The sequence below is a fragment of the Calypte anna genome, chromosome 3 (genome assembly GCF_003957555.1).
Source record: "Calypte anna isolate BGI_N300 chromosome 3, bCalAnn1_v1.p, whole genome shotgun sequence".
NCBI classification, from domain to species: domain Eukaryota; kingdom Metazoa; phylum Chordata; class Aves; order Apodiformes; family Trochilidae; genus Calypte; species Calypte anna.
In genome coordinates, this window is record NC_044246.1 from 22937763 (window position 1) to 22964809 (window position 27047).

The window sequence follows — 27047 nt, forward strand, 5'->3', positions numbered from 1 at the left end:
CGTATATGTATACATATGTGTATGTGAATACGTATGTGTATGTATGTTATATACAGGCATCGAGCTGCCTCCCAAAACCCAGGGCTGATCTTTACGGTCTTTTTCAGCCGGATCAATTCGTTGAAACCACCCTCTCCCCCCTCAGCGCCTCCCCACCCCGCTCCGCAGAGCCGCCTCCCGCTCCGCTCCGCTCCGCCCCGCCGGGCCGGGCCGGGCTGCAGGGCTGGGCGGGGCGGCGGTGTCGGCGTGGTCTCGGAGCTGGAGCCGGAGCAGGAGTCGGAACCGCTGCAGGAGTCGGGTGACCTTGTGAGGAGCAGGCGGGCTGTACCCGTCTCCTCTGAAGCAGGGAAGTTGGGTGGGGAGACGGCCGAGATGGTGGAAGACGGCGGCGAGGAGGAGGCGGAGGGGGATAGCGCGGAGATGCCGGCGGCCGTCGCCGTGCCCCCCCAGCAGCGCTACAACGGCTTCCTGCCCGGCAAGGAGACGGAGGAGGGCGGGCGGGAAGCCCCGGCGGGCGGCGGGGAGCGGGCGGCGGCCGAGGCCGAGGCCATGCTGTCTGCGGGCGGCGGCCGGGTCGAGACGCGGCTGTCGCGGCGGCGTCTGGCGGTGCTGGCCGTCTTCAGCTGCTACTCGCTGGTGAACGCCTTCCAGTGGATCCAGTACAGCATCCTCAGCAACGTCTTCGCCGGCTTCTACGGCGTCTCCTTCACGCAGATAGACTGGCTCTCCATGGTCTACATGGTGGCCTACGTACCTCTGATCCTGCCCGCCACCTGGCTGCTGGACGCCCGTGGCCTGCGCCTCACCGCCCTCCTGGGTGCCGGTCTGAACGGGCTGGGCGCCTGGCTCAAGTGTGCCAGCATGGCCCCGGGCCGCTACCCCATCACCCTGGCCGCCCAGACCGTCTGCGCCGTCGCCCAGGTCTTCATCCTGGGGCTGCCCTCACGCATCGCCTCCGTCTGGTTCGGTCCCACCGAGGTCTCCACCGCCTGCGCTGTGGCCGTGTTGGGCAACCAGGTAGGGGCGAAAAGGGGGGGATAGGGGAACTGACTAGAAGGGAGTATCCTTGAGTTTGGACTGGCGTTGGTGTGAAATAAGTCGCTTAAATGGAAAGAGCCATTCTTCAAGAAATAGTTACAGGACAGCATTGGAGAGAGGAAAAGTGATGGGGTGGGCACGGAGGAGCTGTTACGTTTCAGCCTCAGTGGTCAGACTGTTTTTTTTCCAGGACCCTTGCTGTGCTGCAGGGTGTAGCAGCTTGCACGTTTCTGTCAGCTGCCTCGAGTGCATCAGTTGAGTTCATTTTCCGAAATAGTCCTGTGCCACTTTCTCTTCTCCTTCTGTCCCTTGCGTTTGGCATCATTTGCTGATGGAATCCACCCCCAGCTGGAGAGGGGTGAAGGACCTGGACTTTCATAGCAAGCCCCAGTGACAGCATGTATTAGTTTCTGCTTTCTGGAATAGTGGTCTCAAATCACTAGGTGCCAATAGTCGATGCTCTGATGACTCAGGAAGTTTTCTGTAATGCTGCAGTAGTTCAAATCACTGTGGAGAGCTGATAACTGAGTCACAAAATGTCCTCAAGCTCCCCTGTTTCTGACTGGTTTCAGAGAGCTGGAACAGTCATATCTGAGAGCACAGGTGAGGATAAGATGCTGATGTTTTGGTTTTTTATTTCCCAAAGCTTTGTTCTTGCTCCTTGCCACTGTCCCTGCTTTTCTGCGGCAGTAAAACATTAAGATTCCCTCCAACAATGCTGGTGCAGGCTGAGGTCATAGGTACAGGTTGATTAAGGTAATGGGGGATTTGTTTTAGTCTTGCTCTTGTGAGTCTTATGTTTTTATGTCTGCACTTTGGATTTTTACAGCAGTAATATAAGCGTTAGATATTTACAGATAGGGTTGGTCATCAGCTCATACCTGGTATACCTGTCTGTTACAATTTTTCCAATCCTTTTCTAAAACAATTTTTTTTTTCATTGAAGTCTTCCAGTGGACAAGTCAGCTGTCCCTTTTTAAATTAAGACTTTGTGTGTTATTGGGAGAGCAGGCAGAGGAGGGAGAGATTAGTTAACAAAATCAGATTGCACCCTTTACCTATTATGACCTGCAATAAATTAACCATTTAGAGGGCATTAACATTTTTTCTATGATCTCTTGAGTGGCAGGATTGTGATATCAAGTAGAGCATTTTGGTAATTTGTAGTTGAAACAGATAACACTGGGAATGCAGCAATGTACCTTTTAAGGGTTGTTGGGAGTGCCAGATTTCCACATGCATTTAGCATCCTAAGCTGGGCACACCATAGTCACTGGATCTCTCAGTCCTGGCCTTAATCTCTCTAGATGTAAAGGGTGAAAAATGGTATCACTTGACTTTCTTGGGGTACTGTGGGTACTGTATTGTCTCACATTTGGGGAGGGAAAAGCATACCTTCAGAAAATGAGTAATTATGTACTCAGTTCATGTTTGTAAGGATGAAGATAAGAGACAAATTCTTTAGGTGAGAGCTAAAAAAAAAAAAGAAGCAAGTAGCAAAACCCTCATTGGGCACATGCACAAAGGGCACTTTGTAAACATGTTGGTACACCATTAGTTTGATACTTTTTGAGTGTTGGACTTGCTACTATGTCTTTTTTTATTATTTTTGTTTATTTTAAAGAATATATATATTTTTCTAACACTTAAAAATGCAGTTTAGTTTTGGAGGAGCAAGAGAGATAAACCGGAGAGTAATCAAAAACTGTTGTTCCTTGCTCTTGTAAATGTTTTATATATATATATATACACCCAAAATTTCAAAGTTTCAGGCCTTGGGTTTTTTGTCTTTTAATACAAGATCAGGTTTGACATTGGAAATGACTCCAGATGCAATCCCACTACTATTTTATTTTGTGATTTTTCTTTATTTCCTTAACAATAATCACAGATGTAAGTTTTGGAGTTGTTTCTTAATAAGGATGTTCCTTTTCTCTTTCTCTTCTCTATCTGCTCTGCAGTAAACCTAGTATGTCAGTCTTTGTTACCATAGTGGCAGGATTGTGACATCTAGTAGAGCATTTTGATAAGGAGAAGTGTTTCTACAAGAATAGCTGGAGTCTCTTCTGTCATCTCTAGGTCTTCAGTTGCATGGTGACTAGTACAAATTTATGTGCATGCACAGTATTTTCCTGTGAAAGATTCTTCTGCAAAAAACTTCCTTAATGCTTAGTTGTTAAATGTGCTGTACCCTAGGTATAGTACTGTAGTTTAATTTAGAAATAAAAAGGCTAAAAACTGAGCTCTGAAAGACCTGATTGTGAAATGTCATTGACAGATGAGCAAAATGAGCAAATGGCTCAGAAATGTGATAGTAAAGGAACATTTTTCCTTCACAGTTTTATTAATATTTAATGTGATAGAATTTCTGAATTCTACATGGTAGGGCTTTTCACTTTTATGTTCACAGGGAAATAATTTTTGTTTTTCTTTTCTTGCTTTACAGCTTGGCACTGCAATTGGCTTTCTGTTGCCACCTGTTTTGGTTCCTAATACACCTGATGATATTGATCTGATGGCACATAACATCAGCATCATGTTCTATGGAACAGCAATAGTGTCCACGCTTCTGTTCTTCTTAACAGGAGTTGGTAAGTGCTCCATTCTTGTAATTTAAATGGTGACCATAAGGAGTGTTTCTAACATCTCACTTAAAGCATCAGACTTTGCTCAAAGTAGTTGAGGTTACATTTTCTCCAGTATATCTGTGTGCAATTGCCTGTTGTGGCAGGGTTAGGCAACAACCAGTTTACTGTATGTTGTGCTTCCCTGGGGTGATCTCTCTCAGAATATTTAGGTCATGAAGGTTTATTGCTACAAGGACATTATGATAGAAAATGAATTCTTGCTGTTAATCTTAGAATTAGAGAAGCCTAGATACGTTGCAGATGAAGTCTGTCTTTGACCGGGTGCTGGTAACAATCAGATGTGACCCAAGTGACTGTGACTTGATTGTTCTGTGAGAAAATTTTTTTTTGTAGAAGTGTTAAAAACCACAGGGTAATCTTCTGAAATTCATCAAAATGAAACATTTCAAAAAGAAGAAGTATTAGTTTGGTAAAGATGAATAAAAATTGTTTCTTCTTCTTTCCCAGTGTTTGAAGAAAAGCCTAAATACCCTCCTAGTCACTCTCAAGCAGTCCTGCAAACTCTGCCTCCAGAGGATTACTCCTACAAGCAGTCAATTATTAACTTGTTCAAGAATATTCCATTTGTACTTTTGTTGATCAGTTACGGTAAGGGTTGCTGCCTGACTGTGTGCTTCAGAACAGTTTGCAGAACAAGTATGTGTGAAAAGCACATTGAGTTTTAGTAGTGGTGGTGTTTTTTTATGGGGGTAGAGGAGGAAGTGTCAAACTTTTACTTACTCAGCAGTTTGGTGTTGGGAAGTAGTTCTGGTGAAAAGATTTTATCTGGCAGATAAAATGATTTGCCTCTGATGCAAGTCTTAAATATTGGTTTATTAACTCTTTAGGGTAGCATATCTGTGTGGCTACACCTGGAATGACTGAAATTTTTCTTAATGCAGGTATTATGACTGGGGCATTTTATTCTGTCTCTACATTACTAAACCAGATGATAGTATCTCACTATGAGGTAAGTTTGTTGGATCTTCTTGATAGTTTTTTCTTTTTTACTGTACATTTTCAGAGGTGATATTTATTATTATGTAGGTGTTATGTGTGCTCAGATGTTTGGTTTCCTTTATACCCTTCTACAGTTTCTTGTACTGTACAGCTATGGGAGTCATAGGAGTGTTCGTGCTTATGACTGCCAAGAGGTCTGAACTTGACTCTGAGTGGAAGCAAGTTATTAATGAGCACCATATAAATATTTGTTGAAAGGGAGAAGAAGTGAACGCTGGGAGAATTGGCTTGACACTGGTGGTGGCAGGAATGGTGGGTTCGATTATTTGTGGTTTGTGGCTGGATTACACTAAAACATACAAGTAAGTGTGGGTAGGCATGTATGGGGTTAGGGGTAGGAGAGTGGTGCAGTTGCATTAGAAAAGTACTGAACTGTAAGGGCTGAAGTGAACTGGTGATAAAATGCAGTTCATACCTGATCTTTTAGCAGCCTCGATGGAGACTGGCTTCTGAGGCTGCAGCAAAAGCTTGAGACTCTTACTAGTTTTCAGCCAAAGGAAATGAGAGAAGAGAATGCAGAGGTGTGAAGGGTTTTCCATCTACTCCTGCCTGTTCAGGAGTGTAAAGCTAGCAAGGGAAGCCCTTGTGCTATGAACAGTGGTCAGTGGCCTGGTGGGCTCCTTCTCCCAGGAAAGTATAGAGGCTCAAAACCTACTGTTTTGTGAAATGGACCACTGATGGGTTCCCGTTTGTTTTTTTCCTACTGTTCTTGGCCCTTTTAATTCAGGGAATGACTGGGGAGCAGAACTCACTTCTAGGGTAGGGGCTCCCAGGTTCATTACCCATTGTATGGTGCTCCCTCAAGGAGTGAGCAGTGCCCTGGAGCACTGCATGTGGTGCTGTGGTTCTCCTCTGTGACCCTTAGTCCATTATGTGCAGGGGCTCTAGATACCTAGTGGATGTTAATGGTGCAGATTGACTTTGTTTCTGCATCTGTTTTAGCTTATAAACAAGTTATATGTGCTTTAATATTTTGGATGGCATTCTTCATTCCAGATTTAAAATAAATGGAACATTGTAGTGAGATCTGTTTGATTTGCCTCTTATGCTGACTTTTGTTGCTGGTAGTGTTTGATCTGGCTGCTCATGTATTGTGTAATGGGCAGCACTGCAGGGTGACCAAGAGGTACAAGGTAGCAGAGAACTAAAATAGTCTTAAGGTAATAGTTTCTGCTGTGATTGCCCACTCCTTGAAAGTCTGAGTAAGTCTCTAAGTTAAGCAGCCATATAACCAAGGCGATAGAGCTCAGGAAGGGATACGTTCTCATGGCATGGTATGTTTGAGTCAGAATTATGTGAAGCAAATTTTATACCTGTAGAATGGCAGTTGCTAGAGAGTAAATAATGTTTATGTTATTCTTCCATGCTTCAGCAATGTGCTGTGACCTTATGTTAATGATGCTAATTTTTTTTTTACTTATTGGTTGGGTTACAGGCAAACTACTTTGATTGTTTACATTCTCTCTTTCGTTGGGATGCTGGTATTTACTTTCACCCTGGACCTTGGGTACCTTATAGTAGTGTTCGTGACCGGAGGAGTGCTGGGGTGAGTAGTTAAAGAGGATTAGAAGACTTACTGCAGCTCTGTTCAGAAGCAATGTTTACCTATTTGTACTAAGTGGTTCAACTGTATATTCTGTCATCATGCTCTCAACCTATGCCTACAGCACTGGTGGAGTTTTGTAGGGTTTCACTTTCTGTTACCTCACAGTAAACCTGAAGTAGCCAGCTTTTCAGTGAATTTCATTTAATGTTTTTATGGCCCTAACAGAAGTCTGGATGTGGTCAGTTTGTTTACTTCCAATTCAGAAGGCTGCCCGCAGTGAAGATGGTTTCTTTTTGTTGATCAGCGGATAAGTGATTAAAGTTGAACTGAGCAGATCTAAGAAGACTGGTTTCTATACATTTTGATTAATCTATATTTTGATAGTCCGAGCAATTTGCTGGGTTGTTTATTTACTCAGAGGAGCATGACCAGTTCTCATCGATTCCTAATCTAGAAGCCTCAGGAAGTGCTGAGGGAATAGTGCTGTATCCAGCCATGGCAGTCAAGGTAGAGCCAGATATCTCTTCAGCTAAAAAACCAGTCCACCAACCTCAACTGCTTTAAGCCCCTCTCTTATGCTGCCTGTCAGTTCTCTCAGCTTCTTCCACAGCAACTTCTAGCAGACTTTACAGTGTCCAACCTCACTCACTCCCGATGGTCTCTTTTTGTCCTTCCAGCACAGATGTTTGGGCTGATCAAGTTGTGATGTTCATGTAGGAAAGTAACTGGCTTCACTGTTGGGGTAGATTATTGACTAGTCAGAGAAAGCTGTTTCATAGACATGGAGTGGAGTTCAAGTGGTTATGGGAAAAACAGCAAATATGTTAACACATCTTTGTCCTAAAAAATATGTATGGCTAAAATTGTTGAGCAGGCATAGCAAGTATTGAATCATGTTTGATCTTGAAAATAGACAGTTCAGAATACCAGCTGTTTCATAATGCCATGTGTTTAGGTTTGATTTTCTTAGCTGTAGTACCAATAGATGAAGGCCACACTTACCATCCTCTTACTCTCCTGTTCAACAGGTTCTTCATGACTGGCTATCTTCCCCTTGGGTTTGAATTCGCTGTGGAAATTACATACCCAGAGTCTGAAGGCACTTCCTCAGGTCTCCTTAATGCATCAGCACAGGTTATATAGTTTTATTTCTTTAAGTGAATTACTGCTCAGGACGGCCACTCTACTTAAGTCTATGAAGGCTTTAATTGAGTTCAGTGCTAGGTCTGTGTTGTGTTGCTTATTTTTTGTAAAAGTTTGTTTTATACATGATGTGTCCTGAAACTTTGCAAAGTGAAGTGTTGACGCTTTTTTTATGTGATCCTGATGAAGTGACTTCTTCGTTTACAGATATTTGGAATTGTCTTTACACTTGTTCAAGGAAAACTCACAACAGACTATAGTGCTCATGCGGGAAACCTCTTTCTTTGTGCTTGGATTTTTGTGGGCATTATATTAACAGGTAATTAATCAGAAATGTAAGTAATGATTTCTCTATAATGTAAAAATGTGGAAGTTTTTTTTGAGACTGAATTTCTGGGTAGTTTTTAGATGTCTCAGGCATCTAGGATTTAAATATGTGGCTTCCTGGCTGGGCTGACACAAGTTGTGAGTTCAGGATTTGTTTGATTTTTCTTTGTTTTTTACTTTAAATACTCGCTGTGTGCACAGCCTTTGTTTTAAGAATGATATTGCTCATGTACAGACGGCCATGTCACCCATCTCTTGAATTTGAGGCAGATGTCTGTTTCCAGAGCAGGATACTAAATTTAAACAAATGCATAAAAGGAGACACTTTGCAGTTTCCTACTTGCAAGAAAGTGCTGATGTATTTTTTAAGAATACCAGTGGCTTACATGTTGGTACTTACAAATATGCTGAAAGTGCTAAAACCATCAAGCTTTGCTTCAAGTACTCATAGTTTAAAAGACTTTATTGTCGTTTTCTGCATGTTCTTTGTGAGGAGCAAGTTCAAATTGTCAGTAAGCTCAAATGAAGAGTGAATTCAGGTATTTTGAATATGTGCTGAAAGCAGCTTCCTTGTGATTGCAGTGTATAAACATTTCCCTTGAAATTCATGTCATTGCAAAGTTGTGAGCCAGCTTTCTATTTCTTTGTTTCAGCCTTAATAAAATCAGATTTGCGAAGACACAATGTGAATTCAGGGATAATGAATTTGGATGCTAAATCTGTAAGTAGTGGCTCTTTTACCATGATTGTATTACCATGCTTCAATGCTTGGCTTCTGTTGGCATAATAATATTAACTGCAAAAGAGTTAACAAAGACTTACGACTTAGCTCCCATGAAAAAAACTAAAAGGTCTTCTGCTTGCAGATTTTCCTGAATTTTAAATGGCTGATACTAATATCTGATTTTGTTGCTTGAATATTGCTTTTTTGTATTTACAGGTAGCATTGTAAATTGTGCAGCCTTTTTGTGTGTTGGGTTAGGAGGCTGTGTTAGAGTACGTATTTCATTTAAAATACCGATAGTCCCTTTAAGTGAAGTCAGTGTCTGATAAACAGAAGTCATGTTGCTGTTTCTATACTGGGCTGCTGTCTGTTCATCTACTGAGCACCCTTTCAACTAAATGAAGAGTTAGCATAGCACTTTCTGCAGTTCAGGAGGTCCAGAGGCCATGATTCAGCAGCTTTTCCAAATTATCCCAGTTACTAGTAGAAAGAAGGCTGTCACTGGAAACTAGTCAGTGCTGATGGATTTTGGATCAAGAACATGAAACTGCTTTTTGGAGACAGATATTGAGAGGTGTTCTGGTGCACTTTTTTTTTTGTGTGTAGAGGTCTTGCATATATAGCAGGTTTTGATCATCTGTGACCAGGTGCACACTTAGTGTCTGCATAAGGTTCAGAGGCTTCCAAGCTGGTGCTTTATGAGTTAACTTGAATGTAAGACCTGTGCAGCTGTGTGTGCAGAGTGGCATCCCAGGGGATTATCCCAGCTTGGGTCAGGGATATTTTTCATGTGCATATGCTGTGACTATAGGTGGTGGTCCATGATTTGTTTCTTTCCTGTTATCACCTTGTTAATTAGCCCAGATTGTTGCACAACTTCATTTATGTTAGCCACAATCTAGAAAACTAACATCAATAATTGATAGCTGTGCATGTTAGTAGGGTACTGTTGTACTGCCAAACCTTGATCATCAAGATTCTACTGTGTTAAAATGCAATGCAGAAAAAAATCTGAAGGTTAATCTCCACATGATGAATATCTATGCAATAAATATATACTTTAGAGTTACACTAAGACACTCAGTTTTGTGTGGTTTTTGTGTGTTTTCCCATTAGGGAAAAAAGGGGAAACAAGGCTTTCTATAGAAGCCTAATTTGGCTAATTAACTACCTATGTTGCTGGAGTCTAACCTAATAATTACCCAAGAATACTGAGTTGGGAATAGTTCCTGTTGACTAATAGCTTAATTCCTTCTTCTTTTTCCCCTCTCCAGGTACCAGTTGACAGTCCTGTAGAACCTGAAAATACTGCATTAAAAATTCAGTCAGCTTTATAAAGCTGAAAGAAGGTGACTTAGAAGTGCACAAGTTTGGTTGGATACTGAACAATATTGTATAGTTTTAAACACTGGGTTTGTGTGTATGAGTAGTAAAATGTGTTTGGTAGTAGTTGTACAATGGAAACTATGAAGATGCTCAGTTAATTTTACCCAAGACCCAAACAATTCACCTTTTTATGGAATATTTATTTTAACTGTTTTAAAATTCTGGGGTTTCATTAGTGAAGAAGTGTGTGAATACTCTCCATACTAGGAGACATGTACATACAGGATGCATACTTGAAAAAAATCTGGAATCCTGAGGTACAGTTAGCATGATCACAAGTATCTAATCTTTTCTTGTTCAGTCTTTTCTAGTGCATTTGAGAAGTCAGAGAATGGGTAGCTGCACAGCTGGAGGGTGTTCACAACTTCCTTTTTTTTAAATACATTTTTTTAATATAAGCCAACTGTTCCTGCTGGGAAACTCTCTGTAGCACAATACTGAAAACAAGAGATGACTCCAAATGTATGTGTTTAACACTGGCATCTGACATTTCTTTTGCCTTTGAACTTCTAGGTGGCAATCAGAAGGTAAATAAAAAACACTATCTTATAGATTTGTTGTAACATTTCCAGGGAGGTTTAAAGAGTTTCCCGTTAAGTAAAGTGAAGGAAAAGCATTTGTTAAATGCAGTAAAAGGAGGAGAAGGGCCTTTGATACCTCTACTGTGAAGTATTTGTAGGCAATTGAATGCTACCACAAGGTTACCTCCTTGGAATATTTTGAGTACTTTCTCAGTTAAAGTGAGAAGAGTATGTGTTTACGAAGAGCTGGTGCCTTTACTTTGTAAAGAAGATCTTTGCCTCATCTTGAGTTTAATCAGAGCTGCTAAAGAAATTCTTTTTTTTTTGTGTTAAATTTCCTCTGAATATTTGGTGTATCAGAAAATGTGTTTAGTCCTTTTTTGCATTTATTTATCTGCATTATGAAATGTATAATTTGTCTCCTGAAATTTTTGTGCTTGCGTAACTTCAAATATGTCTTTTGCAGTTTGTTAAAAGCTGTAAGAATCACTGAAAGGAAGAGTGATTCTCATTCTGATGAAATACTTGTTGTTCATATCATACATCTTGGCTACAAAAGGAGCAAACTTCATTAACATTCACACTGTGTTATTACATTTATATGAATTTGGGTTGTGAATTTCTCACTGCAGTGCTTCTGAAAGTATTCTTCTCTACCTTATGCTCTCTCTACCACCTAGAGAATTGATAGCAGTACAGTAATACTGAGGCTGCTATTACTGAAGAAGTCAGACCTGAGTTAGCAGACCTTTTGCAAACATTTAAGCTTTAGCAGCCTTTAAATTGAGCTTGCAGGTCAATCATCAATGATGCCATCTCTTTGAGCTCCCACAGATCAGTAGTGCCATCAAGAAGGTGGAATCCTGCTTGAATTGTTTCAGTTGGGTTTGGGGAGCTTTTTAACAAAGATAGTGTTTCAGTATGATAAATATCATTAAATGCTTTTCTTTTTCTTGTTTCAGTGTAGATTTCGAGAATCCTTTGATATAAAAAGGATCCTTTAAGCTTAGCTTCCTGAACTTAGCCTCCAAACTAGATTATCTTAATCTAACATTTTCTATGATAAATGCTTCAGATAAGGGAAGATGGAAGGGCAATGTGCATACCAGAATTAGCTGGGCATGCTTGGAACACTCCCCTTTCCAAGAAAGGCCCATGTCTCTCTGCCATGCCTAATGCTAGAGAGAAAATGGGGACTCCTTGCTGCTTCTGGAGAGACATCTCTATGAGAAGAGTCCTCTGGTGAGGTAGCTGAATATAGTAAAAGTAACTCATAGTTAGTCAAGCAGCAGGCAGGAGTATGTAGGTAGAAGTAGAGATGCTTTTGTAATGTCAGTTCTTTACGTCTAGTGGCTTGCTGTGATGGAAGCTGCCCCATCAAGGGATCTACACATTTTCAGCCTGAGTGAGCAAAGTAGAAGTTCCTGCGTGTTGATGTGTGTGTGGACGTTTTTTACCTTTACAAAAAGAATGTGTACCAAAATATATACATTCCTTTGCAAGGTACAGAGTCAGTAAACATTCATGTTCATGGCCCATGGTTGCTTTATACTTCTGCTGTTGTAAAATCTTAACAAGGAAATTTCTTTGCAGTTTGGGGGAATTGTTGTCAAATATCCAACAGAAAGTCTTTGGTAGTATCTAGAATACTTTCTGAAATGTCCAGTATACACTCTTCAAATTTGAAGATTGATTTTTATTTTTTGTTTCTTACTGTTAAAAATATTTTTAAAAAATTCCTTTACTCACCACTAGTTTCCAGTTTGTCTAGTTGTGTGTAGCTGATGATTGAAAAAATATTTTTTTTATGGTTTTTATGTTCTGCCAAATTACTTGACTACCCTCTGAAAAGGCCCAAATAAGATTTTGTCATCCTGGAATCCCTGCTAGGTCCCTGAAAAGAAAATATTCTTAATAATGAAGGCTTAATTACATTACATGGATTTAATACTCCCCCTCTAAAAGGAGCTTGAAAGTTGAAAACATGCAAGCTATTTCCAGGCAGCTATAAAGTATTGAAATAAAAGGCTTGGGAGCAAAATAAGGAGCAAATAAAGAATAAACCAGTATTTTATGCAATAATCTTTACTATCTGTGTGTCAAGAAACTGAGGTTCTAGTTCATGGCAGAAATAAATTTGAGGCTGTTGAGGCTTTCTTGTTTGTTAGTTTTTTGTTTTTGTTTTCTTTTAAGCAAACACATCCACCCAATCAAACATCCATCTCGAACTGGAAATAGGGTTTCTGACTCAGTCTTGAGTTTCTGGCTCAGCCTTTCAGTTAGAAGTGGGGGCAAAAGATGATAACTGCTTGAAGAGGTCATCGTTTAATGAATGGAATTACATGTCAACTATGAGAGGATGGAGTAGGAAAGCAAGTGAGGAGAGACATCCCAATCCCATGCATCAGCTTTTGCTTTTCTATATGCTTTGCTTTTAAGTGCCTCAGAAGAACTCTAGAGGATGCAAGAGAAGTCATGTAATCATGAGTGTGAGCACAGGGGCTCCCCCCAAGTTCCTGGGGACCTAGAAGGGCATTTAATTGCTAAATTTCAGCTACAAGATTCAGAGATCAGCCTTTAAAATATCTTTGTTTCCTCCAAACCGTGTTAAGCTTCGCTAACTTCAATGGGAGAGTCCTAAAGAACATTGACCTATTTTTATTTAGGATACCTAACATGGCCTTAAAACCCTCATTTCTCTTGGCTGGGTTTAAAAACATCAGACCTGTTAAGGCACAGTCTGGAAGTGCTGCAGTTGGGAGCTTCAGTCTTTGCTTTGGCCATTAAGAGAATTTATTTTGGAGATGAATGCTTGTCTTCAACAACATCTCTTCCTGCTGCCAAATGCTGTTCTCAAAAAAGGGAAGAAGTGGAAAGAATAATACAAGTAATTTTAGGTCAGTAGGGCTTTCCTAACTTCATCCTCTTGGTCATCTCTTTTGTTCAAGACAGTCTTTTGTTTCAGAGACAATCACTGTAATTGATGTGTGTAATTAGAGCTGCCAGCCCATACTGCCTAAAAAAAAAAAAAGCTTTTTGAGAAATCTGTGGACAATCTTGTGTGTCTATGACTTAGGTGAAGTTGAGGTGAGCTGTAAGCATTTATTACTTACATTTTCCATTCTATGAACTCAAGAGTTTTGTGAGGATGTGTGTGACCTTTTTGGTTGTTGTATTTCAGTACTTGTATGTGGCACCTTGAGTGTGCTAATGACTACTAATGATTCGTCGACCACAAGCTAAGTTATTTTATCTATTATTTCCCTACCACCACCATTTAGTATGAAATCTGTGAAGGGGGAGAAGTAATGTTAGTGCAGGAACTGGAATGAATTAAGCAAAAATTTCTGAGAGAAATGTTTTTCCATCTAAGACCCATGTTATTTAATGCTTGTATCTTTGTTCTTCTCATAAAGTTAGCAAATATTTTTTCTATAATATGTTGGGTTTTTTATTGTCCCATGCTTTGTTTTGAGAGAAAATTAAAAGTTCTTTATGAATATTTTCTGATTGCAATATTGTATGTATGTGTGTATGTGGGTGGCATCATTCCTTCACAGTCATATATTACTAATAAAGTGTATTACATGCAATTGTGTTGGAGCCAGCATTGCCATTTTTGACAGCTGATGGTCTAAAAATGATTATTTTTTTTTTCTTAGAAGCTGCTGTTTATTCACAAAAATTTCCTACATTAATGATGCACTATGCCATTAATAAACATGAATGCACACATGCAGAGTGCTTGTATGGAGGCTATATAAATATATTCAACACAAAAGTATTGGCTTACAGAGGAATTTTCTCAGGGCATGGAATTGAAGTGTTGCACTTCTCTAGCACAGTGGTTTCTCCTCATTTGCTTCAGAAAATGTCTGGGAGGAGAAGAAAGTGCAGTTAACCCTAAAGCAGAGCAATTTGTAAGCAGCTCCTGAAGTGTAGTGCAAATATTATTTTAATAAATCATCCAGCTGCTGAGAGATTATCCAGGGAGAGAAGCTAGAATAACTTCTTAGAGAGGATAGAGTGAGACATAACGTTGTTATGGCCCAACTTCTGTTTCTAAAAGCAAATCTGTTTTGAGTGTGAGCACATTAGGACCCCTGGGAGCACTTTTCCTCAGTGTTAAGCCCAGCACAGCAGCTGTGAGCCAGGTAAGTTTGAGGAACCTGCTTTAAAGGAAGTAGAGTCACTGTAAGAAAATGTTTTGGCTTTTTTTTTTTTTTTTTTTTTCTTTTTAATCTCTCTTCTCCACAAAACTGGGATTATCTCCAAACTATTTTTATATAAGAGATTCTTCACAGAAGGAGGTTTCAAGTGCTGCAGAGCACAGGAAATATAAGCCTTTTGCCATAAAGTAATGCTGGCATCCAGCTCAACAGGGTCATGAACTTTCAGATGGGCTCTTTGTTTTACAGCCAGGACTATAGGGTTGTATTCCTCTACCTCTATAAAAGCAGTGAGCTGTAGCTGTGGGCTGCATCCTGATTTAGCATTGTAATTGAAACATTCCCACAGCTGGGAAAGAGTAGTCACAGCACATTATTATTTTGTTTGTTTGTTTTCTGGCAGATGCTCAAGTCTTTCTTACAAGAAAAAGGCCAGAAACCCCATCAGGGAAATGGGAGATGCGGAGCCAATCCTGATTATGTTGGTCAAATAATCGTATCAATAGTTGGGAGGATACCCCATTTATCCAAAGCTAACAAATGTTACCCTTTCCAGAAAGCAATGTGGTTTGTGTATACATAATAATAGGCAGGTATCTTAGCAGTCTGGCTGCTTCCAAGGCTAGAAAGGTTTCTTAGGAGCATGCTACATTTCCTTCTGGCTGTGTGCATGAAGAAGACAGAAAGCATTATGAAGCCTTGAATTCTGCAGCAGTTTGTTCACACTTAGGATGTTCCTGGATTTGGTTCCAAAGTCAGAAAATGGTCTATGGGCTTCTTGAGTTTGCTAGTTAACATCTGAAAGTTAATATCATGCATATGATGGCAAATAATGAAGGCGACTGAGAAAAATAATTTAGTTCCAGATTACTGTAATTCTTTTAACAGCTGTTAGTTTTTAAAGTGGCCACAATATTTGAAATTTACTCTTGCCTTCAGGTGCTTCTGCAGTGTTTTGACTAATGTTCAGTCATTCTCTAGAGAGGGGGAAACTTAATCTGCAGAGCACTGCCTTCCAGGGATGCTTGAAGTCATGCTTCAGATCAAAATCTGTCAGAAGAATTAAACAGTGTCATGGTGATATCTTGCTGCACCATGGCACTGAGAACGCATTTCTCTCTTTTCTGGCCTTGTAACATGTTCTATTGCCAAGCTTGGTAACTTTTTTAGTCTGTTTTCAAGTACTGCCTGGAAAGACAGTGCATTTTGAAGAACTTTAGTACATAAGGACAGTGTTCAGGCATCATACCATGCCCAGAAGGCTCAGGGTATCCCACAGCAGAACTGCATTGCTTAATTGATTTCAAAAAATCAAAAAATTGATTTCTCAACTTGAGCAGGTAGGTGTTTATTGCAGTACACTCCTCTCTCCATGCAGGCAGGGATGCCTCAGGTGCTCACTTGGCAGTGGAGGTAAATCCTGACTCTCGCCTTTGGTGACACCACTGGCAGCTCCTCTGTGACAAGGGCAGCAGATGCTGATGACTGAAAATATAACTTGCTTTTAATAATAGATTTTTTTTTTTTTAGCCACTGCTTTTCTTTACTATCTGTACTTTTACTATGCAGTTCTCCTGAAAAAGGGTGATCGTGCTGGGTAGTATTCTGACTAAAGCTGGACGATTTGTCTAAAAAAAGTTGTATTGCCAAGATTTTTGAAAGGTTACATTTGTATTTCCTTGTTTTTTACAAGCAGAGCCTGCTGCAGAGACCAAACGTGACACGCCAGCAAGTAAGATTGTCACAGCAAACTGCATTGATGTAATTATTTTCCCAAACTACAACAATATTTGAGACTTAAACTTAGGAAATGAAGCAGAATAAGGGCTAATAGGGGTGCTGATCTTGTAGCACTCAGAAACAACAGTTTCATCCGTATCTGATGCTATCAGTTGTATATCTGAGTGCAGAGATTAGGAGTACTGAAGAGAAAGGGCTATTTCATTATCAGCAAAGGCTTGGGCCAACTAGGACATGCTGACCTGCAACAAGGGAGGAAAGAGAAAACTTGCAAAACTGTTTCTGGGGAGGCTGAATTTATAGGCTTTTCCTGCCTTTGATTTTTTTTAAATGCTGGAAATCTTGCCTGCTGGATTAGGCTGAGATCAACTAAAGCCCAGTTAAACAAACCCACCAAAAAAAAAACCTGTAATGATTTCTGCAGAAATCATAGAATTACTGCAGGAGGTCCTGGACTCGTTCAGGCAGAAAAAAAAAACCCAACTATTGATAACCTTCCTCATTGCTAAAGCCAAAACATCTGGTGGGTGGGTTTTTTTGCTAGACCATTGCAAAATAAGTGTGTTAAGAGTTTGCAGAAAGGGATAACTTGGGGAAAGCTCCAAGGAAGCACACTCTCAAGCACTCCTTTTATAGTTTACTTTGCTTTTAAATCTGCTTTACATATTTATTTTCCCAGTGATCACGTTGATGAATAGGTGAAGTTGTCCTTCTTAGTGGTTACGTAAATCATTCCTGCAAGCTTGCATCAGCAGCCAGTCTTGGTTACATCCTTATTGCAGTTTCAACCTTGAATTTCATTACTGAACAAGTACAATTCTGGCTTAACTTCTAGGTTAGGAAAAACCCCAAACAAACAAGCTTTATTTTCCTTTTCAAGGATCAAACAAGGTCACCGTGGTCTTTTCAGGAAATAGGTTAATATTTGCATAGCAATAATGCAGGTAAACTTTCTGAACCCTGTTCTGCTTCCCTTCTGCAAAGCTGAAGCACCCTTGTAGGATTAACCATTTCAGACTGCTGCTGCTTTTCTATGCAGATGGTGGTTCCTAGCTTCAGAAAAGGCCATTAAGATCACTTGCCCTGACTTTAGAAGAGCACTGTGCCCAAGCTGGGGACATTTGTATAGTACCCAGGCTTTAGGCTTTTGCACTGACTGCTGCCAGCTGCAGGAACTGGTATTTTATATAACTATATATAACTATTTCCTGCTCCACCAGCAGCTGACCTGCCTCTTGTAAGCTCAGTGCTGGTACAGGGATGTTCAGTGAGTGTGGAGCACTCAGCATCCACATTTGCTGACCCAACACAAGTCCAGATCTAGTATGTGGCCACTGATTTGCATCTATCTGATGGAAGGAAGGAGGAGAAGATACACTGCCAAGCTTTTTCTCAGGTGCTGTACAACCATTCCTTAGCTATTATTTCCCAGCCACCCTTGGACATTAGCAGATTTGAGCACCTCTTCTTACAGAAAAGCAAACCTCAGCTGTTCTTGGGAACAAGGGCCACCACACATCCTGGGATTGAGGGGTTGGCAGGCTGGGCTGCAGAGGAAGGGATGGCATCTTTTGTTGCAGTGGGGCTGCCTGTCTTGCTCCACCTCTCCTTTTGGTCCTTCACTTGTGTGCCCTGACAGCAAAGAGCAGCATTTCTCTTCCAGGTTTTTACATGGAATGAAAAATTATTTTATTAAATTTTAATATGGGTCTGTTGATAGCTGAGCTGGGCCAAGGCTTTACCAAGGTCTTACAAAAGGCTGGAGCCATGCTAGCAGAGGAGCTACAGAGCACAAAACCACTGAATTTCAAAGAGCAAAGTGGGAGCATGGGCATTGCATGAGACCTCACAGACACTTGTAGCGGGAGGAGCCATTCTTGTTCCTGAAGCTCAATGAGCTGCTGGCCTCTCCATGCCTCGCACCAGAGCGAGCTGAGGTTCCTTCTGTGGGTGTGTGTCCCACCTTTATTGGCCCCCTGGTCTTGCTCATGCCCAATAGGGGCCTGTCCTAATCAGGCACAGGTGGACTCACACCCACTCACTGGCAATTCAAGGCACCTGGTTTATCTTGTCTCTCTACAGACACTCATGACAACTGTGATCTATTTTCCAGCAAAGCCAGCAGATCCATCCTGAACCCAGTGCAGATCCCTGCCCTGAAGCCAGGTCAGGCTGGAGTCACTGGCCAGGGAAACCTTCTGCTTGCTCCTAGCTCCTGCACTGAGGCAACAGGAAGAGCTGGTTGGAAACAATGGGTAATAGAGGAAGTATTTTCCCAAATAAGCCCAAATTAATAGATAAATTAACTGCCTGTGTGTGTAATATCACAAGGCAGTGAGGATTTGCTGTGTGCCTGACCTTGTCATTGTGTGCAAGAAGGTACTTGCTGGGGAAGGGACTAGTGGGGCTCTTTGGAGCAGTGCAGAGGTGACACTTTTGGAGAAGAAATCTTCTTGGAAAAAGTGCTGATGCTGATATCATCTTGCTGCCATGGTACAATTAGGAGCTATTAATTTTCCCACAGTTGGTTGTATAATTGCACTGCAGGACCTTTTGAATGCTGCATTTAAATTAGTCTGCAATTGGAAATAATGAAAGTTAAAACCCTCTTACATGATTTTATGATCAAATTAGTTCCTTTGACCCAGAAAGCAGCTGTGGTAGCAACAAGTCCTGCGTTAGGAACAAGACCATAGGTTCGAGGGGTTATTCAGAGCTACCTTTAGAAAGGTACCTCTGTGTAAAATACCTGGATTTCAACATTAGAAGGTTCTGGCCCACTGGAGCAGAGTCTGGGCCTCAGCCTGGGTGTGAGAGGCAGGGCATCCCCAGCAGGGTGGAGGAAGGGTTGCAAACAGAGAAGGAGAGTTATGATACCAAGACTAGATGGTCCCAAGAGGTGAAAGCCACTGGATGCTGTGGGGATGCAGGGGGGCATGCCACATGTCCCACCCTGCTCTTACTCATTTTGAATCTGTGTTCATTACTAACATCAGGGAGGGCTTGGGCAACAAGGCGGCATTCTTCTATATTTACTCTTAATTTGCATCTACTTGTTTCAAAATTGCTGTTACATTCAGGACCTCAATTAACTTCTGCTCTGCCTGTCTACCCCACAGCTGGCCTTAGATGTGATGGGGGTTCAGCTTGTCCCTTTTCAGTCAAAGCATCAACGAGGAGCTGATTTTCTTTTGGTCAGAAGGGATCTGGGTGCTGGAAAAGGCTGCTACAGACAGGGCTGTGGTGTCCCCAGCATGCCATGCCCCTTACCTGTCTGGCTAGGGAGAGTCTTTCCCTCTGTCATGGACCGTGGCAGATGCAGAAGACTTTGAATTGAAGAGCATGTAGCATCACTCCACCTTTTCAGGGTTGCTAAGAGGTGGGTAGGTGTAGGAAGGTGTGATCTAAGGGTTCCTGTCTGTTTTGGGCAGTGGAACAGCACTGAACAAGGCTGTGGCACTCTTGCCATGGTTGCCTGTTCCAACAGTGAACAAGACCCTGGGATGTGCATGACTGCCAGTTTGTGTATCAGCATCCTTGATGATGACTTTCTGCTGTACAGTCCCAGCACTCCAGGCTCTGTCACGTGCAGCATGCCTCACACATGGTTGCTGCCACCTGCATAGTCCCATTAGTCTAGACCTAGTCTATAATTCAGGTGTGAATGGTTTTCAAGCCTTACACTGGCTCTGCTCCAGTGAACTTGGAGACTTTCTCAGCCTCCTTTCCCTCACATTGCTTTGCCTGAGCCTCCCTCTGTTCCTTGGGAGCCCTCTCCTTCATGGCTGCAACCCTCTGCAGCCAGCCTCTCCCAGTGTCTGTGCTTCATCAGCTCTCATCTGGAACTCATCTTAATGCTCTTACATCTGAGTAATTCTATGATTCTTTGTGCAGCCTCAACTGCACTCCAGAAGGAGAGAGGGACAGTCCTGCCCCTGGGATCCAGCTCCAAAACCCATCAGGGACAGGGGGAGGTTGCAGACTGCCTCTGGCCAGCACTGGGCCACATTTGTCCCGCAGTTGTGGTATTTGCCTGATCATTAGGAAAATGCAGGACATAGTGGAGTGGGTGAAGACTTCACAACAGCTCCTCCTCTATCCCAGATTTTGTTGACATTTACACAGTGAACCCCCACATTCAGCTTAGAGGCCTCTCTAGACCAAAATCTCCTGGGCTGAAAGCTGACACTGTACAAGCTGTCGCACTTGGGTTGCTTTAGCTGGTGGCACAGCCCTTTTCAGACCTCCCTGACATTAAACCTCCCGATGAGATTCAGGAGCCAGGATGCAGCAGGGAAGATCACTGCTAGGAGTCACAGAGACACCAACTCCTGTGGAGAGCAATTAGCAACTCAGTTTGCGTGGCTCCTGAGAGTATTCAGGAGGCTGATTAGGGCACTGGAGAGATTTATTTATGGTGAGAGATGAAAATCAGCACTTGCAGCTCTTAATGTGCAGGTACACGCCCTGTGTGGCTGGGAGCAGGGGAGTTCAGGGTGGTGATGGTGGTATCCAAGTGCATAGGCAGGGACTGGGAATGTTTTTCAGACTTTTATTTCTGATGGGGAGTCACCTCTAGCTCTAGGATTTGTATTGACACTGTTGTGCTTGATATAAAGAGCTAAAAAATCACACCTGAGCATGGAAATAAACATCAGGGAACTGAGATGAGCGGTGGAGGTGGCAGCAGCAGCCAGGAAGTTGTCTGCCCAAAAGTTGCAGCAAGGCCACTGAAGTGTTTGGGCAAAGTCCTGAAGGAGAGATAGGTTCCCCGTTGCTCTCATCCACAGCCCCACCACACTGTGCCAGGCAGAGGGAACAGATGCTATTTTTCTGTGGTTTTAGCAGTCTGTGCAGATGTGTGAGGCAGGTACCTGCTGCAAGGGGGTTGAGGCAGGACATCACGACTGTGAGTACCCCTGAGCGCTCATTCTGTCCTCTGGCAGCCTCCATGGCAGCAAAACACTCAGGCACAGGTCAACTGTGACTACAGTGATTCTGCCCCTGTACTCAGCACTGGTGAGGCCACACCTCGAGTACTGTGTCCAGTTCTGGGCCCCTCAGTTTAGGAAGGATATTGAGGTCCTGGAGCGGGTCCAAAGGAGGGCAACTAGGCTGGTGAAAGGACTCCAGCACAGATCCTATGAGGGGAGGCTGAGGGAGCTGGGGGTGTTCAGCCTGGAGAAGAGGAGGCTCAGGGGAGACCTCATCACTCTCTACAACTACCTGAAAGGAGGTTGTAGCCGGGTGGGGGTTGGTCTCTTTTCCCGGGCAACTCTCAGCAAGACAAGAGGGCACGGTCTCAAGTTGTGCCGAGGGAAGTTTAGGTTAGATATTAGAAGGAATTTCTTTGCGGAGAGAGTGATCAGGCATTGGAATGGGCTGCCCAAGGAAGCAGTGGATTCTTCGTCCCTGGAGATATTTAAAAAGAGACTGGATGTGGCACTCAGTGCCATAGTCTAGCAACCGCAACAGTAGTTCAAGGGTTGGACTCGATGATCTCTGAGGTCCCTTCCAACCCAGCCAATTCTATGATTCTATGATTCTATACCCTCCCTCCTACGCAGGGTTTGGACAGCCAGTGCTCCTATTACTACAGCAGGACACATTTCCTTGAAAGACAAATGCCATCTGTGAGCTGCCTGTGGCAAAGGGAGGCTGAGGGCTGCGATGAGACCACAGCCACTCATAGGGATGACTCCCCCAGCTCCAGGGTGCTTCTGTGGTCAGTGGATAGAAGAAAGAGCCTTGCAGCCTTTCGCAGCAGCCCACGCCGTCAGGCTGGGCTCTTACTGCCATCATCCTGACACTCAGTGGTTAACAATCACTTTTTCATTGTACGGCCCGGCTCGGCTCTGCTCAGCTCGGCAGGGTCTGAGCTGGGAGTCTGTGGGAGAGCAGACTCAGCCGGCTCGCCCAGCAGGGGGCGCCTCTCGCCAATGTCTCCACCAGTCAGGGGTCGCCCCTCCCCCAATCCCCGCCCCTCTTTGTTGCAGCCACCAATAGGAGCGCGCCGAGGGCGGGCGGGCGGTGGGCCGTGTGGTACCGCGGCGGCATGGAGAGCGGCGCGGGGCGCGCCCTCAGCACGGCTGGGACTGGGGCTTTGGGGAGCGGGTCTGGGCCGGGGCGCCCGGGACGAGCGAGCCGCCGTTCCGCGGGACGGGGGTGCGGCCACCGCTAGGGAGGAGCCATCCTCGCGCTCAGCCTCCGCACACACGTAATACACACACACATATATACATATACATATATATATCAAATAGAGAGAGAGGGCGGGCGGGCGGGCTCAAGCGGCGACGACGACGAAGAGGCCGCGGGGCACCTCCCGACAGCCGTCCCCGCAGCGCTCCCGGGCTTGGGCATGGCCGCGGGGCTATGACGGGCGCGGCAGCGGGCGGCGGCGGTCCCGGGAGCACCCGCCGTACGGCGGCCGGCAAGGTGGGGGGCCGGTCGCGGAGCGCCCAGCCGCGGGCGGCGGGCGGCGGCGGGAGCGGCGGCGGCTCGGAGGAGGAGGAGCAGCGGGACGGCGGGTCTCTCTTCCTGGTGAACAAGAGCGGCTTCCCCATGGACGGGCAGACCTGGGAGAGGATGTGGGGGCACGTGGAGCGGGTGCACCCCGACGGCGGCGCCGTGGCGGCGGCCATCCGGAGCGCAGCCCGCCTGGCTCGGGTAAGGCGAAGCCGTCGTCCTCCCCTCTTAAACGAAACGAGGGTACCGCAAAGCCCAAGGCCGTACATCCCGCGGCTTCAGGGTTTTGTGGGCGTCGAGGGCTGGGCGGGAGGGTTGTCACGCTTTGGCCCCGGGGATGCTCTGGGCCCCTGCGCACTGCGAGGGGACAGCTGGAGGGTTTGCTGCTCAAAAGCCCGTGAAACGGGAGTGTGTGCTGTGGGATGCTTGGGAGCTGGAGTGGTGCCTTGGAAAAGAAGTAAAAAGAAAATTATTGTTTTATCTTGGGGAGGAAAAAGCAGAAAATAAGAATTAAGTCTTTAGGGACTGAATAAACTCTTCATGCAATTTAAAGCATGCTTTGCTCAGCTCTTTGTAACACAAGCATTTCCTGTAGCACAGCCTTGCTCCTGAAATGTAGTAAGGGATTTAAAACTCAGACATTTCATTTCCAGTACGTGGAAACATTCCAAGTGCTTTTGTCTCGTACGTTCCTCAGTACAAGCTCCAAACGGCTCTGCCTGACCCCAATCTTTTCTTTTTCCTTCAGCCAGCAAATAAAGTGGTGTTGTCTGCTGATGTTCCAAGGCTTCTCAGCACTGTGCTGCATAACTGATCACAATGTCTTTAACACTGTTGGCTTAGGCAGACTTGAGCTTGATTCACTCCTCCCACCAAGCAGCATTAATCTGAGCTGACCGCTGAAGTTGATGTTGGTTCATAACCCTCTGCATGCTGGGTGAGAGGGTCAGGCTGGTATTGCCACAGTCCTGATAGTGATATGTGTGCTTGGAAAAAGGAAAAATTTTGAGCATGGAGAAGGTAAAAGTATATTGCACAGGGTCATCATGTGAAGGTGCTTGTCAAAGTGCAGGCTGAAAAGGCCTTTCATCTCTCTTCTGCAATGTTTAGTTCAGCAGAACAGCAAAAGGGACAAAATATCTTTCTCTGTTGCTCTTCTTCCCTTGTGCTGGCACTGGTCTTTGTTTGGGGGACCAGATCCAGCAGTGTAATTCCCTGGTGTGGCTCATCTCACATTTGCAGAAGTGCTTGAAGTAGAAATGAAGGGGCAGGGAGAGGGCAAAACTTATCATTTCAAGAGCATCACCAGCTTGCACTAGTTTAAAGCTGTGGAGCTGTGTGGTATTACGAGACTGCAAAGCACATGCTGGACTTGATTTCCTTTCCTTACTTTCCAGCTCTAAAGCGTATAACTTTTACTGGTGATATACCCAGTGACTGACAAAGCATCTGGTGAGAGGCATGCCAGGGGTTCCAAAATGCCGGCACCCTGCCTGCCGGAGTGTCTCGGAGGGCATCACCCATGGCTTCTTCTGCAGTGCCGAAACATAAGGCTGACCTGGTGCAGCATGTGCTCAAGCCAAGTAGCGGGAAAAATGGTTTAGAAATATGCTTGGCTAAATTGTTTGATGTTGGCTATTGTGTCCTGATCAGTGGAGGGTGCTGTAGAAGAGTTTTGTTGAGCTCCTGCAGCACTGTCCGGCAGCAAACTCCCAGTCACAGTGATTAGGACCTGACATCCCCCACAAGTAATTAGCTCTTTCTGGATAAGCCTGGGGTTAGAGGACAATCTGAGGACCCACTGGTCCTGATTAAGGCAAACAGTTCAGGTGGGCAAATGAAGGGTAGGAGCAGGTTTGTTTGCTACAAAGTGGTGGTGGGTTGCTAAAGTTGTGAGGGTGATTTCTGGGTCACAATGGGAATGTGAGGAGAGAGTTGTTCCTTAAATGATAGTGCATCTTAATTAATTAACTTTTGCTGCTGAGTATGTGGCACCATGCAAAAGGCCAGGTAGTGCTGCTCTGGAGTGACAAGAAGAATTCGTATCTGTGAAAAGATGGCTTGTAATCCGCTTCTATTGGTAGTTAATGGAGGCTGAGTGAATGGTGTGTGCAGCTACTCCAGTTTTGTATCTGATTTGTTCTTAATCCCTAGTGGTGGGAGGGGCTTTTCATCCCCTCCCCACGAAGCTCCAGTTGATTGCTCTAATCATCTTGGCATCAGACTCAGTCATTATATATGCAGGTAAGCAGCTTCTTACTGTGTCAGTGAGGTTGTCTGTACAGAATGCATGTGAACTGCAGGGCTGCACCTCTCCCAGGAGGAAGACTCCTCATGAAAAGCTGGCTTATCTGCAAGGACCTGAAGGGTCCCTTTGTAGCACCTCCTACCTCTGGCTTTTGGCTTGAGCTCTGGGAATGGTGTGGGCTCTTGGTTTGGAAGAGCTGTGCAAGCTGTTACAAAGCTTGATGCAAGCTGGTCTGTGATCTTGGAGATGCTTGCAGATCTTAAATTAAGCCTCTCAGCAACTTTGAGGGCTCTAAGCCTCTCAGCTTTATTTGTGCTAAGTAACAGCATACTTGCAGGACAAGCTAGCAGAAAATGGCTTTCTGGTCTTTAAATGAGACACAGTGGAGTCAGGCAAGACAAGTCTCATACAGGTTGTCCGTGTTGTACTGAGGCTTCAGTGTTCTAGCCAGAGGATGATTATCTCCAGCTCTGCCACAAGATCCTTGCACTGCAGCACCTCTTAGCTGCCATTGCTCGGAAATAATTATACTGGGGTCAAGGCCCCCTTTCACTCACTTTATACATTCACTATCTTTAGTGCTGTGTCTGTTCCTTTCCAGTGGCTCTGGCATTCCAGCACAAACTTTCACTGGCTTGTGGCTGTTGCACTGGTATGTGCACTGTGTGTGTCTGGAGGGCTGCAGCCTCAACCACAGAAATATTGTGCTTTCCTTTACTTGTGGTGTCCTGCAACCCTGGCTCCTGCTCTGTTCTGTCTGGGTGTCCAGGACTGGTGCTTTTGCAGACAGAGCAGGAATTTGGGGGAGGAAAAAATTGAGTTTTGTTGGGAAGGAGTGTGAATAGCCAAGTGGCTGTCCCACTGCCTGGCCTGACTGGAATGGTGTGGTGTATTTCTTCCCTGGTGCTGGAAAAAAGAGACTATTGTGCTGTCCCACGCAGGGGAGAAAACCTGTGGCTGCTTCTCCCTTGTTTCACGAGATCTGGAGGGACTTGTGTCTCCTGGCTCTGCAGGGCAGCCAAGGTGACTCTGGCAGGTGATGGGATGTGTGTCAGCCCTTGGGAAAGCCCAGGTTCTCTTTACCCAAGCATTCCCCTTTGGCTGACTTGCTCAGTCTTCACCTTGGAGACTTGGAAGCACCTAGCTTGGAGGTCCAAATCCAAACCCAGTGGTGAGGGTGGCTGCTGTGGGTTACAGCAAAGGGTTTGTCCCTCTGCACTGGTGCAGTCCCTATGGGTGCTGTCCTGCCCCACATTTGGGTGAGGGGCCTCCATTTTATGGAGGGCTGAGAAGGGGTTCTACTTCCCCAGCTGTACAGCAACGCCCATTGCCTTGGCACATTGTGTTGTATATATGAAATATGCTCACCTGGAGTTCCTTTATCTTTGAAGAAAAGGAATGTTTATATAGGAGCAGGAATGAGTACCGCTGCCACTTTCTGCTCCTGTAACTCAGTCCCCACCTGGTGAGTTGAGTCCATGCCTGCCTTAGTGCTAGGAGGAACAGGTGAATGTTTCATCCAGACTAAAGGGGCTGAGGTGGGGAAAGAACTTGTGAAACCAAAAAATTGCCTCTAATGAAGAGGTTAGGTGTGGAAATTGTGATCAAAAAGTGTTAATGATCCTTGGCTTGTGACTCCCAGTTTTTTGGAGAGAAAGCCTGTGTGTGTCTGTGTGGTTGTCTCCCTTGTGGCACTGGGGATGGCAGCAGGGTGCTGGAGGCCTGGCCATCTGTCTTCTTGCTGCTTAAAATATGTTTCTGTGTGCCAGGAGTGTAGGAGTGTCTATTTTTGCTTTTTTTCCCCCTTTTCAGAGGTGTGTTTACTATTTGACTGTAGTAACTAGCTACATATAGTAAATGCTGGGCTTTGGTTGTCTTTGGGTTGTCAGTTCTTGCTCTTTGAAAGCAAACACATGGTACCTCCATTGTAGTGGAGGTGGGAACTGGAGAGGGAAGTCTGTGGCAGAGATGGCCCCATACCACCTGATCTTGCTTTTCTTACCAGTAATTGCTGACTTAAAGATTCTTCAGACCAGTGATATTTCACTTAATAGACTTTGAACGATTGTAAGGATGTCACAGGCCCATAG

General features: G+C 44.2%; 2 protein-coding genes across 4 annotated transcripts in view; both read left to right on the forward strand.

Moving 5' to 3' along the window:
- Nucleotides 1-244: 244 nt before the first annotated feature.
- FLVCR1 (feline leukemia virus subgroup C cellular receptor 1) lies at nucleotides 245-10677 on the forward strand. Its single transcript, XM_030447420.1, has 10 exons — nucleotides 245-1017; nucleotides 3485-3629; nucleotides 4134-4274; nucleotides 4568-4635; nucleotides 4884-4987; nucleotides 6121-6231; nucleotides 7260-7365; nucleotides 7582-7693; nucleotides 8355-8422; nucleotides 9700-10677. The coding sequence occupies exons 1-10, from the start codon at nucleotides 373-375 to the stop codon at nucleotides 9760-9762; spliced, it is 1563 nt and encodes a 520-aa protein (XP_030303280.1). The 5' UTR covers nucleotides 245-372; the 3' UTR covers nucleotides 9763-10677.
- Nucleotides 10678-22785: 12108 nt separating this feature from the next.
- Nucleotides 22786-27047, forward strand: part of VASH2 (vasohibin 2) — a 32412-nt gene continuing 28150 nt past the window's right edge. For all 3 annotated transcript variants that reach the window (XM_030447416.1, XM_030447417.1, XM_030447418.1), the window contains exon 1: nucleotides 22786-22910. In XM_030447416.1, coding sequence (XP_030303276.1) covers nucleotides 22806-22910 — 105 coding nt within the window. In that variant the 5' untranslated portion in view covers nucleotides 22786-22805. The remainder of the gene's footprint in view (nucleotides 22911-27047) is intronic.